This window comes from Cetorhinus maximus, chromosome 1 (genome assembly GCF_964194155.1).
Source record: "Cetorhinus maximus chromosome 1, sCetMax3.hap1.1, whole genome shotgun sequence".
NCBI classification, from domain to species: Eukaryota; Metazoa; Chordata; class Chondrichthyes; order Lamniformes; family Cetorhinidae; genus Cetorhinus; species Cetorhinus maximus.
This window is the reverse complement of record NC_135879.1, coordinates 11719089-11731856: the sequence shown is the minus strand read 5'-3', so window position 1 is coordinate 11731856 and position 12768 is coordinate 11719089. Positions and strand designations below refer to the sequence as shown.

Below are 12768 nucleotides of genomic sequence, written 5' to 3'. Positions count from 1 at the left end.
GAGCCTCTTTGTGCGTTACCTCTGACAAAACACAGAAAATCTGTTTGTCCTTACTGCATTTTTGTATCCGTTCTTGGGAAGACAGTGCCGATGGCAGGGCCAGCATTTATTGCCCATCCTGATTGCCCTTAAGGTGGTGGTGAGCCGCCACCTTGAACCAGTGCAGTCCGCAGTCCACGTGGTGTCGTTACACCCTCGGGGTCTCTCTGCAGCATGGAGCTCAGGCACAGAATCTGACCACAATGGTCACTTGTAATTGGGATATGACCTTCCCCTCCCCACCACATAGATTAACTGTAGTGATGCTGTAGATGTTTTGCAGTTGCAGCCTAAAGTCTTAATTTAGAAAGAGATTGTCTATTAGTTGTTCAGGACTACTATAAGGCAATAAAGACTGCTTTAAAAAAAATGGTTAAAGTTTTGATTCTGAATATTCAGAATCCTGAAGGCACTATTTAAACAGCAGCTAAGTCTGAGTATCTTGTTACAATTATGAGGCTTGTAAGATTATACTTTGGGACTGTTGCTTTAAATTTAGGGTTATTGAAGGTGGTCATGTGACCTGTTCTGCAGTCTGCCTGACAGTAAGCCTGAGTGGTTTAGATTGTTAGAGATCAAAGTAAGGCTTAGATTATTTTACTGAGAAAATGTTGCAAAGCATTTATGCTTGGAGATGATGGCAGCAGTCTTCGAGGTTGCAATGGGTAGACCCTGAGTCTCCTAAAGTCCCAGAAAGGTGTTGAAGGTACTGGGTTGTAAACTGGTGTGCTGTAAACTGTCCAATTACTTATAAGATAAAGGTATGTTGGGGCTAAGGATAGCTAATTAGCATTTCTAACTAAATGCAAGGTTAATGTGTTTCATATTGCCATGGGTAAAAGGGTAGAGGAAGTTATTCTTAAGATTAATTTACAGGCATCCCTGCAAACTAATTAAAAGCTCAGACAGTCAGCAGTTTCGGTGAGATCAGCCAAGAGAAAGGCTGCTTGGTTTTGCGAGGTACCACAGCTGGATGCAGGAGGGAGACGGTTTCTTGTCGACGAGACTGCATCCTGCAGTCTTCTACAGATTCCAGGATATTTGTCCTGGCATGGCTGGGGGAAGAAGAGTCATTGGAGTAGGTTTTACTGCTGGTGGTGGATTTAAGAAACTCTCCGAAAACTGAGAAACGTGCCTGGAGAGGGTCACTCAAAGTTACTACTTGGCGAAACAGGGATACGGGAACCCATTGGAAGCTGGGAGCAACTGTGGGCTGTTTGTTATCAGGACTGTAATTCCATGGAGAGTGCAGTGGGTGATAAGTATAAAAGGGGACTGTTCCTCCCTGTAGTTTAAAGTATCAGTTGCCCACAAAAGGAAAATAGTGCTTAGTCAATAGTGCTTTTAGTCATTTGTTACAATAAAAGTTTCAAAATGTCAAATCTTGTCGTGTCATTCTTTCAACTATCAACTGGAAGTTCAAATGTCTTTTTAAAAGTTATATTTCTCTGGGGATTGTAACAATCTTCTGCAGGTCACAGAAAATTAAATTGAATTTCAGTGCAAAAATGGGCCATTGAACCAAAGACTTTACACTTGTCTTTGTCTCTTCCTACTCTACTTTATCTAACCCTATCAGCCTAACCTTCTAGTCCTTTGTTCTTCATGTTGCTTATCGAACTCCTCCTGCAGTACGTCTGTGCTATTTCCTTCAATTATCCCATGTGGTAGCAAATTCCACATTCTAACCACTCTCTGGGTAAAGATTTTTCTGAATTGTTCATTGGATTTATTAGTGACTATTGTATATTTATGGTCCCTTTATGGATTCATAAAATTGGTAGTGCAAAGCTGAGTGCAATGTTTTTTTTCTGTTCAAGTAACTTTGCTTATGCGCTATATGCCAGGCATTTTTCAGTGCAGTGATTATGTATCTTACAGGGTAAACAGAGGGCAACCAATGTAACCTTCCAGGCGCACCATGTCAGCAGAAACAAGCGTGGACAGGTTGTTGGCACCAGAGGTGGTTTCCGAGGGTGCACTGTCTGGCTTACAGGTAACGCTCCCTTATTCTTTCCTTGAATGTCATCAAGACTCTGCACTCCAAACTCTAGCATTGACTACCTTTGCCCAATTCACACAATGCAATGGAAACCTTAATTCATACTTTTTCCCCTCCAGACTAACGCCCTCCCTGCCACCCTTATACACTCCATCCTCCATTTACTCCAATTCACTTAAGATTTTACCATTCACATCCTGTCTAGATCTCATTATTGCTTGTTCGCCATTCTTGTCCATGCTGGGCTATCTTTGCTTCCTATTCCTGAGTGCAGTTATTTCAAAATCATTGCCCTCACTTTCAGATCTTCACCCTCTATCTGTGGTCTCCTTTACCTTATGCCCTGTGTTCCGTGACTCTGCTGAGAACTGTACTCCTTTAACTGTTTGCTCCCCTAACTCAGGCACCTTGTAAACCTTCCTCCTTCAGTTGTTTGCAGCCTCCTCCCCAAATTTCTTCTCCCCGCTTTTATCGTCCTTCTCTGAACCTACTTATTTGTCCAAATTTCTTTACTTGATGTCTAGTTTTGCTCATCTGTGAAGCCTCTTTCAAGCATCTAAGTAGGTTTATTTATTGTATGTCGTTTGCTTAATTTTTGCTGTTCTTAATCAATGCCTGAAGCTTCATCTTTAAGTTAGGTTTTTTTATTCACTTTCAGGTTGTGGGCATCACTGGCAAAGTGGCATTTATAACCCCACCTGGTTGTCTTGAGAAGGTGGTGGTGAGTCATCTTCTTGAGCCATGAGCTAGCTTGGTACAACTGAGTGCCCTGTTCAGCCATTTCTCTGGGCAGTTAAGAGTTAACCTTGTGAGACTAGAGCCACGTATAGATTAGACCATGTGGAGACAACAAGCTTCCTTCCCTAAATGTCATCCGTTTTTTCGTTATTACAACCAGATAGCTCTTTTACAGATACTAGCTTTATATTTCTAGATTTTTAAAAGCTGGATTCAAATTCATAAACTGCTGTGGTGGGATTTGAACTCCATGTTCTTTGGATTATTGGTGCGGTAACATAATGTCCACACTACTGTTCGCAATATATAACACGTCACACTTTGGCTTTGTTAGAAAATTGGAATAATTTACTGATCTGAAGAAACATTTCTTTTCTGTTCCTCTATTTGAGAAGTAATCTTATGCGTGGTTAAGAGTTGAAAAAAATGGAGATGCGAGAAATTTGAGTTTTTTTCCTACTAGTTGTTTACTCTTATCTTCCCTGAAGCTGTTGACTACATTTGGTCTTTTGATGACTCGTGTAAAGATAAAATAACCATGAATCATAGATTTCAATTTTGCCAAAGGGGAAAAGTGAGCTGTACCTTCAGTTTCCACGTGAGTAGTTTTGTTGTTTTCTTATTTTTTTTTCTCTTTCACCACCTCATCTCCCGAAGGCCAAAGCTCGTGTGGTGTTGCAGTTCCGCAGGGCTTTTATACATTCCCTTTTTTGGACAATCTGTGTCATAACATAAGAAATAGGAGCAGGAGTAAGCCATTGAGTTTTCTCTGCCATTCAATAAGGTCATAACTGAATGTCTACGTCATCTTCGTTTTCCTGTTCTAACCTCGTATCCCATGATTTCCTTAGTGCTCAAAAATCTACCGATCTCAGACTTGAATATATTCATCGACTGAATATCCACACCCATCTAGGTTAGAGATTTCAAAAGACAGTTAACCTTCTGATTGAAGAAATTTCTCCTCATTTCAGTCCTAAATGGCCAACATCTTTCCCTGAAATTATGACCCCCAATTCTAGACTCTCTGCCAACAACTACATTAGTACATTAAATGCGCTATGTAAATGTAAAATATCCCAAGGCATTTACCCAGAGCACTATCAATAAAGGCACTTTTTATAAAGCATCGAGCCACAGAAGGCGATCAGGTCAGATGACCAAAAGCTTGATCAAAGAGGTAGATTTAAGGCATGTCTTGAAACTGGTGGGGCGGAGAGTGGGAGGGGGCGGCGGAGAGGCATAGAGATTTAGGGAGGGAATTCCAGAGGTTAGGGCCAAGGCAGCTGAAAACATGGCTGCCGATAATGGAATGATTAAAATCATGGACGCTTGATATACCAGAATTGGAAGGGTGCAGAGATCTTGATGGCTTGTAGGCTAAAGGAGACTACAATGTTAGGTCAGCAAGCAGGGTGGTGATGTTTGAATGATATTAGGAGTGAATTAAAATATAGGCAGCAGAGTTTTCGATGAGCATGTTTATGGAGGGTGGAAGATGGGAGGCTGGTCAGGAGAGCATTGGAATAGTCAAGTTGAGAGGTGACAAAGGCATGGATGAGGGTAACAGATAAGCTGAGGCAGTGTTGGAGTCAAGTGATGTTATGGAGATGGAAGTAGGCAGTCTTGATGGTGAAGATACTTGGAGGGAATCTCAGCTCAGGGTCAAACACACCACCTCCCAGCTCGGGGTAAAATACAACAGCAAGGTTGCTAACGGCCTTGCTCAGCTTAAGACAGTTGCCGAGGTTGGGAACAGTGATTAGGAAAGGGAGTTTGTGATGGTCTGTATGGCCCAGCCAGATCTGGCGATGGATGGTTAATCCTTGCTTTCGACAAAGATGTTTATTGTTCGATGATTGGTCAGGACACAACAAGTCACCTCTTCAAATAGAATCATGGAATCTTTTATGGGCCCCTAAGAGGACAGACTGGGCCTTTGTTTAATTTCTCATCTGAAAGTCTCTCGGGTGTACATTGAGGTATCAGAATGGATTATGTGCTCAATCCCTGGAGTGTATCTTGAGCCCACAACCTTCTTACTCAAGCTGACACTTTCTAGCTGTGCATAGAATGTTTGCTGAAGATAGTTTCACTTAAATATGATTAACTTATTCTGACTTTGTGGTTGTATTTAACAGGCCTGTCTGGAGCTGGTAAAACAACAGTTAGCATGGCATTGGAGGAGTACTTGGTTTGCCATGGCATACCCTGCTACACATTGGATGGTGACAACATTCGGCAAGGTCTGAACAAAAACTTGGGCTTTAGCCCAGGGGACCGTGAAGAGAACATTCGGCGTATTGCAGAAGTGGCCAAGCTGTTTGCAGATGCTGGACTTGTGTGTCTTGCTAGCTTTATTTCTCCATATACAAAGGTACTCAACTGTTCCTCATCCATGTTAAGTGCACGAGATGTTTTCTTAACAGTATTATTCATCACCTGCATTGTTGTCAACATCTGCCTCTGATGTTTCACTGTATATTAAAATTTTTGTGAAGGAATACACTTCAAGTCATGATTGAGTTATAGTCATTTATCAATATCTATCATTGAAAGTGCCAAAGTTAATATTTAGAATGGAAGCCCTGAGTGTAAACAGTCACCTGTAACAACGCTGTTGTAAGCCCTGGCCAGTAGATATTGTGCGGTTAGTAGAGTTTCTCAGGTCTTGGAACCCTTGTCATCCTAAAGACTTTTATTCATCAACTGACTGTGGATACTTTACTGGTAGTTAAATAATGCTTTGGTAATTATTACGTGTTTTAGAGCAGTTACCGTGTGTTTGATGTAATTTAACATCCTTCCTGATATCAAGGTATTCACTAAGGCATTGCAAATAGTTTACTGATTTGGATGTGAAGCAAAGTATAATTCAGAATACCAATAGTCCCCAGTTAAAGCATTTTTACATCTTTTTAAAGTACATTTGTGAACATGGGATGCAGAGAATACTATTGAATTGGAATTTGTTCATGGTGATAAGAGGTATAACTTTGTCACACTTGGATTCCATGGCCATTTTAATGTTACAATCACACTGGTTAGCCTGTGAGATTAATTTATCATAATACAACCTCAACGCTTCAAGTTTTAAGCAGAGTTACTACATACTGTGGCTGTCAGATTTTGTGGTTCTGTTAGAGGCATCCATTCCTTGGCAGAAATGTAAAGTATATTTGCTGTGGTTATACTTGTGAAACCGTTTTTGACCACCTCCCTGCTGTCACTCTACTTTTCTGGTACGAAACTGTGGGTGAGCTATAGCTTCCTCCAAGTTGACTTTGGGATGACTGTAGCCATCACCTTTTTCTCTCACTCTCATGTTACTGATTTGGTTCTCTATCCCAGTCACTCACTCAGGCTGAACCGTGCTCTGCAAAATCCAGGTGCCCTGTTTTACTGAGTTGAGCTTCAAGCCCGTCCGCTGCTGAAATCCTTAACCATCCATAGTCACTCTAGACCTTCAATCCAATGCCCTCATTTCTGGCCTTCCCTCTTCCACACTTCGCCAACGTCAATTTGTCCAAACTGCAGCTGCCCTAGTTCAGTTCACACCAAATCTTACTATCCCACCATCACCCCTTATTACTGTCATGCACTTACTCCCTGTTTCCCGAGCTCCTCATTCTCTTCAAATCCCTCCCTCCTAACCTTGCTACGTTATATCTTTTTGCTCTTGCATTTGCAGCGTCCACTACCCATGCACTTCCTTATACTCACTTTTGAGTTTTCTGGCTCTAGCCTTGCATTCTCTCCACATTCCAAAACCCAATTTCAGGACAAACCCTCTAGCTTCCTTGACCCTATTCTATAAAAGTCCCTCCTTAAACCCTTCCCACCTCTTCTCTGACCAGGTTTTCAAGCACCCTCCTGTTTTATTTTCCAGGGCTCGAGATGCGTTTCTCTGTCCTGTTCCTCTTTGTGAATTGTTTATTTTATTAACGCAAGATGTGTTTGTGCAAAATCCAAGCTTTTAAAAGTCGCTAGTGCCTGTGGATTGGCACAGTGTGACCGGCCTCCAGCACACCTGCGTGGAGAGCATGAATGCAGCTTGCGCAAACCATCATGTGGGAGTTGAGTTCTGGCCCTTAGGATATCAGGTAGGGATCAAACTCTTCTTGTTGGGAGCTAGGCATCTCAATCTGCTTCATGTGACTGGCTCCTGAGCAGGAGCCTGGGTGGCACTGTCAAACTGTCATGAATGGAAACCGTGAAACCTGAAACAAGAGAGGGTGAGAAAATACATCTAATTAATAAAACAACAAAATAATCTGATGAGAGTTGCATTACTTTGCAATTCTCTCTCTTTCCATCAATGTTTTTATTGAGTTCTAAACTGTGTCAAGTTATCTCATAGTTGGGGTGGACATTGCTGATGTTTCTCTTTTAAATGTACCTTTCAATTTTTGGTAGGATCGGAAGAATGGCAGAAGTATCCATGAAGCTGCTGGCCTGCCGTTTTTCGAAATATTTGTTGATGCCCCTCTGCATGTTTGCGAGGAAAGAGATGTGAAGGGATTGTACAAAAAGGCCAGAGCTGGTGAAATAAAAGGCAAGTATCATGAGAATACAAGAGGCAATTGAGGGTATAGGACACACAGGGATGGTATGAGAGCCTTAGGCAGCACATGGAAGACATTATCATATTTCATTTATTTCTTTCAACTTCCTTTTGGAAAAAAATGTTCGCACTGATTATGTTGATTATCTGAGTGGACCTACATCTAATGATCACCAGTGCAGAATTTCACCAGTCCTTCTGTCCCCTGCCCACATTCTCTGAAGTTTAGCATCTGGACATTCACTATCCAGTCATTCCCTGGTCGGTACAGAAGGCCATTTAGCCCATCGTGCCAGTGCCAGCTCTTTAAAAGAGCTATCCAAGTAGTTCCACTCCTTAATAAAAACAAAAACTGCTGGAGAAATTCAGCAGGTCGGGCAGCATTTGTGGAGACAGAAACAGGGGTAATGTTTCAAGCCCTTTTGACTCTTCAGAGCTAAAGTTCCACTCCTTTGCTCTTTCCCCATAACCCTGCAATCTTTTCCTTTTCAAACGTGTATCTAATTCCAATTTGAAAGTTATTATTGAATCTATTTGCACCACACTTTCGTGCAGGGAATCCAGATCATCATGACTCAATGCTCAAAAAAAAATCCTCCTCAACTTGTCTCTAGTTCTTTTATCAATTATCTTAAATCTGTCATCTGATTCTCGACCCTTCTGCCAGCAGAAACAGTTTCTCCCTATCTACTCTACCAAAGCCCCTCGATTTTGAACACCCCTATAAGTCTCCTGTTAACTTTCCCTATTTTTAAAATTTTTTGCATTTTTAGATTCAAACGATGAAATAGTTTAAGGCACGTACGTTCAAGACCCATCCATAATCAAGTGGCTTATGGCAATCGACGCAAATTAGTAGAAATTTAAAAAATCAGTGACTAACACAGTCAAATGCATTGATTAGAAACTTAACTCTAGCCAGTTTATCTAATTATTCATCTCATTGCTAGCTATTGCTTGTGTGCAAATTGACTACTGTTTGCATATGTAAAGTGTTAGCACTTCAAGAAGTATCTGGTTACCTGGTGCTTTAGGACATCCTGCGGAAGTAATGAGTCACCATTAAACGCAGATTGTTTTTTTTCTCTAGAGTACATTACATAATCTGTGAACGTGCTGGGTCTGATTTTCGTCGCGAAAGACCCACTTCACAATCAGCTCTCAGCCACAGCCTGATTCTTGAAGTTTTTGTTCCTAGCAAGGGTTTGAGTGTGACTGCTCACTCCGGGCAGTCTGTGGTGGATTAAGTGGTAGCTGTGGGATCTGAATTTACAAAATAGCCAACATCTTTGAGGGGTGGGGAATATGAGACTTATGTTGAACTTGGTGGCAATCTATAAACGCTAAACTTTCATGTGCTCCTTAATTTTAAAAAATAAATAAAAAGTCAGATTGCTCTTGCTGTTAATCATTTTGCTGGATCACTTTTAGACCGTTTACTTGTGGGATCCTGTGTGTAAATAATCGGCCAAATGCCTCCTGTGCGGCATAATTCTTTGCACATTTTCAAATTGTGTAGAAAAAAGAAAGACCTGCACTTATATCACGTTTTTCACAACCACCAGATGTCTCAAAGCAATTTATAGCAAATGAAGTACTTTTGAAGTGTAGTCACTGTTGTAATGTGAGAATCGCAGCAGCCAATTTGCACTCAACAAACTCCCACAAACAGCAATGTGATAATGACCAGATAATCTTGTTTTTTTATGATGTTGATTGAGGAATAAATATTGGCTAGGACACCAGGGATAACTCCCCTGCTGTTCTCTGAAGTAGTGCCATGAGACCTTCTGCATCTACCCGAACAGGCAGATGGAGCCTCGGTTTAATGTCTCGCCTGAAAAGCAGCACCTCCGGCAGTGCAATGCTCCTTCTGTACTGCCAGCCTTGATTTTTTTTTTGTGTGTCCAAGCGCTGGAGTGGAATTTTGAACCCGGAACTTTGTGACACGGAGGCGAGAGAGCTGCTCACTGAGCCACGGCGGACATGCACAGGCCAGATAACATGACTTCATGACTGTCCTCCAGATATAGATTTAAGTTTCTTGTCTGCTATATACAATGACAGAAAGCAATGTAATGAAAGGCACAGTGATGATTACAAGTTTTTGTAAAAATGTAGACCACCATTCTTTAATGTATGCACTTCATTCATCGTCTTCTCCTTCCACCCCCTACCCTCCCCCAACTCCATTCCATTCTCTGACACAAAACAGGCAACTGACTTATTACTGACCTTTTAACTCTCCCTGTAGCTAGTTATTAGCCCTTGTGCTAAAGTGGCCCCGATCAGATATGTCATGATTTATTTTTCCCCTGTTTCTCTGTGGGGTGGGCCCTTGCATCTGCACAGGGATTAAAAAATTGATATTGAATGACATTGGTTATGGGAATTTGCTGGTTTAATAATTTGCTGCTTGTCTGGTCTTTGTGTGTGTGTGTGTGTGTGTGTGTGTGTTCATTATTCAAAGCATTTGCAGATTGGTTTTATTGATGTGAAAAGGAACATTTGTGTGTGGGGAAAATTTCAGTAAAGGTCTCCAGTGATTATGATTACGTTCATTTAAAATGACGCATTTGAAATCTCTTTGTCAATCCTTACAAGTAATGGCGGAAGTGAGAAGGGAAAGTGGCAAGTGTGATGTCGTTGTGCCCGTTATATTTCCGGACTAAACCGTTAAATATGTGTCCATTCACATGTGTTTTGGCTCAGTATCCAAGCCCATCATTTCTGTTTCTTCTTATGGCTGTTCAGTGCCAAATATTGTTTGATAATGCTCTTGTTAAGAGCCTTGGGGTGTTTCACTACAAATACAAGTTGGTTTTTAAGATTGGTAAAGGTTGTTGAGCTTCCTCTCCAGTTTTCTGTGCATCGTAAAGTTCTCATGGCACCAGGCAGTCCCCAGTATCTTCCCCAGGTGGTGGTCACCTTCTGCCCGTGTCAGCTGGGCTGCTGGGCGAGTTGAGAAGCATCTCAGCTGATGCAGATTCTGCATTCATTTGCACATGCACCTTCTGGCACATTCTGCTTGGAAAACATTCAGAAACGGGGATGTTGGCCGATTTTATTTTCTCCTACCCAGCTTGGGAGCGAGGAAGGTGACCGTTCCATTCCTAGCTACTATTGGCCATACTGGAATTGGCTAAGGACCACAGAGCAGTTGTCAAACTTGTAGTCTGTGAATTCCATGCTGGCAGTGCTGTTGAAAAAATGCACTATTAAGAAAGTGACAAAAGCCTTTTATTAAATTGCACAATTAGTTACTGGCTAAAGAACACAATGCCTTCATCATCCTCTAGGGTTCACCGGTATTGATTCAGAGTATGAGAAGCCAGAAGCTCCTGAGCTAGTGTTGAAGACCGATGTCTGTTCTGTAAATGAATGTGTCCAGCAAGTGATTGAACTGCTTCAAGAGAGGGTAAGGATTCGCTTGTGCCTTTTGTACAGTATTGTGTTTGTTAGGGTTGCAGGGATTAGTGGATACTTCATGGTCCAACATGGGCATGGTAACCCTAGAGTAAATTTGCTGGTTTCACTAAAGCAGGCAGCCTAAGGAAACCCAGCTGCACCTCACCAAACCCAGTGTAAGGCAGAAGGAAAATAATGTGGATGCTGGAAATCTGAAGTAAAAACAGAAAATGCTGGAAATACTCCGCAGGTCAGGCAGCATCTGTGGAGAGAGAGAGAGAGAGAGAGAGAGAGAAGCAGTGTTATCATTTCAGACCGATGACCTTTCTATTCAGATGAAAGGTCATTGACCTGAAACATTAGCTCTTTTTCTCTCTCCACAGATGCCTGACCTGTCTAAGGCAGTTTTAGTAAGCTATGTATTTCACGTGGGTTCTTTGAAAATGGTGACCATAAGTGGTAGGTACAAATCAAGAGTACATAGACCAACTCTTGTGAAACTGTAGACCTATTAATCTTCCTTCAGTACTGTGTATAAACGTGAGGAAAACCATTATGGTTAACTAGTGAACGCCCACCAACATAGACTCCGAGGGAGCAATTCTTTTTGGAGGATGTGACATCCAAATGGACCTTTTTTAAAAATAAAATTCTTGGGATGTGAAGTCACTAGGAAAGCTGGTATTTATTGCCCATACTGAACCCAAAAAGATGGTAGTGCATTGTTTTTTTGAACTGTTAGCCGTTTAAAATGAAATATATATACACAGGCACGAATATACTGCCTTTCACAATCTCAGGATGCCCCAAGGCAGTTGTGGGTTCAAGTGCCATTCCACAGATTTCACCACACAATCTAGGTTGACACTCCAGTGTGGTACGTAGCTTCCTACATTACACCACATACTACACTTCCAAAAAAAAAGTACTTAAGTGGCTGTAAATCTCTTTGGGATGTCCTTGAGAAGTGAAAGGTGTATTATAAATGCAATTCCTTCTATTGCTGGGTAGGAAGGAAAGACTGGTCATGTTGTAGAAAGAATCGAGTGACACTGTGGTCCCAGGCCAGCATCATCTTTGTTACGCTTTTTCCAAGTTGGCAACAGGAGACTGGGCATACGCAGGATCAGGAATAGGCCATTCAGCCCCTCCATCCAGTTCCACCATTCTATCAGATCATGGCTGATCTATACCTCAACTCTATTAACTTGACCCAGATTGCTTGATACCCATATCCCATTTAAATCTTTTTCCTTGTGCACGCTGTTTATTTCAGCAGCCTTTAAATTTGTGAGGCCATGGAGGCACATTATCTTAAGAGAGGGGTGGCTTGTGAGCGACTTAGGCTGTATCTTCTGGATTGCTGCGCAGCCGACAGGAAACGTTGTTCCATATTCTTAGCTAACAAAAATCTGTTGACCTTTTCCTGGAGAAATTTCAATTGACCCAGCATCTACAACCTTTTGGGAGAAGAGAGTTGCAGATTTCCGCTACCTTTCATGTGGGGGGAAAAAGTGCTTCCTGATTTTGCTCATGAACAACCTGGCCCTAATTGTAAGATTGTGTCCTCCCTTTTTTTTTCTGGCTTTCCCAACCAGCGGAATCGTTTTCCTGTATTTTCAATTGACATCTCAATTAAATCACCCCCTTGACCTTCTGAACTCTCAGGAGTAACCAGCCCACGGTTTAAAGTGTGTGTTTAAAGCAAAAAACGAGCAGGATCTTGCAGCCTTGAGAATAGAGAATTTCCTGCCCGCTTTTTGAGAAGCAGACTACTTCTGCAACCTCTGGCCACAGAGCCCAGTTATATATATAGGAAGATGGGAACTATAAAAGCAAACCTTCCAGTCTGCTCCAGTGTGATTTATAAAGTGGATTTTTTTATTTTAGCAAGCGCAGAATTCGCTGGAGTCTCTACTCATATCTGGCTATGATCACTTATGGAGAAGTTTTGTTAACTAGCAACGCCAGAACGGAAAAACTCCTGTGTCTACACCTACAGATTAACAAAGTGATG

At 41.7% G+C, this 12768-nt stretch overlaps 1 protein-coding gene across 1 annotated transcript in view; it reads left to right on the top strand.

Annotated features, from left to right (window-relative positions):
• Positions 1 to 1917: 1917 nt before the first annotated feature.
• Positions 1918 to 12768, top strand: part of papss1 (3'-phosphoadenosine 5'-phosphosulfate synthase 1) — a 45664-nt gene continuing 34813 nt past the window's right edge. Inside the window, exons 1-4 of the mRNA XM_078532196.1 lie at positions 1918 to 2035; positions 4921 to 5156; positions 7196 to 7334; positions 10643 to 10761. Of these exons, the coding sequence (XP_078388322.1) occupies positions 4953 to 5156; positions 7196 to 7334; positions 10643 to 10761 (462 nt within the window). The 5' untranslated portion in view covers positions 1918 to 2035; positions 4921 to 4952. The remainder of the gene's footprint in view (positions 2036 to 4920; positions 5157 to 7195; positions 7335 to 10642; positions 10762 to 12768) is intronic.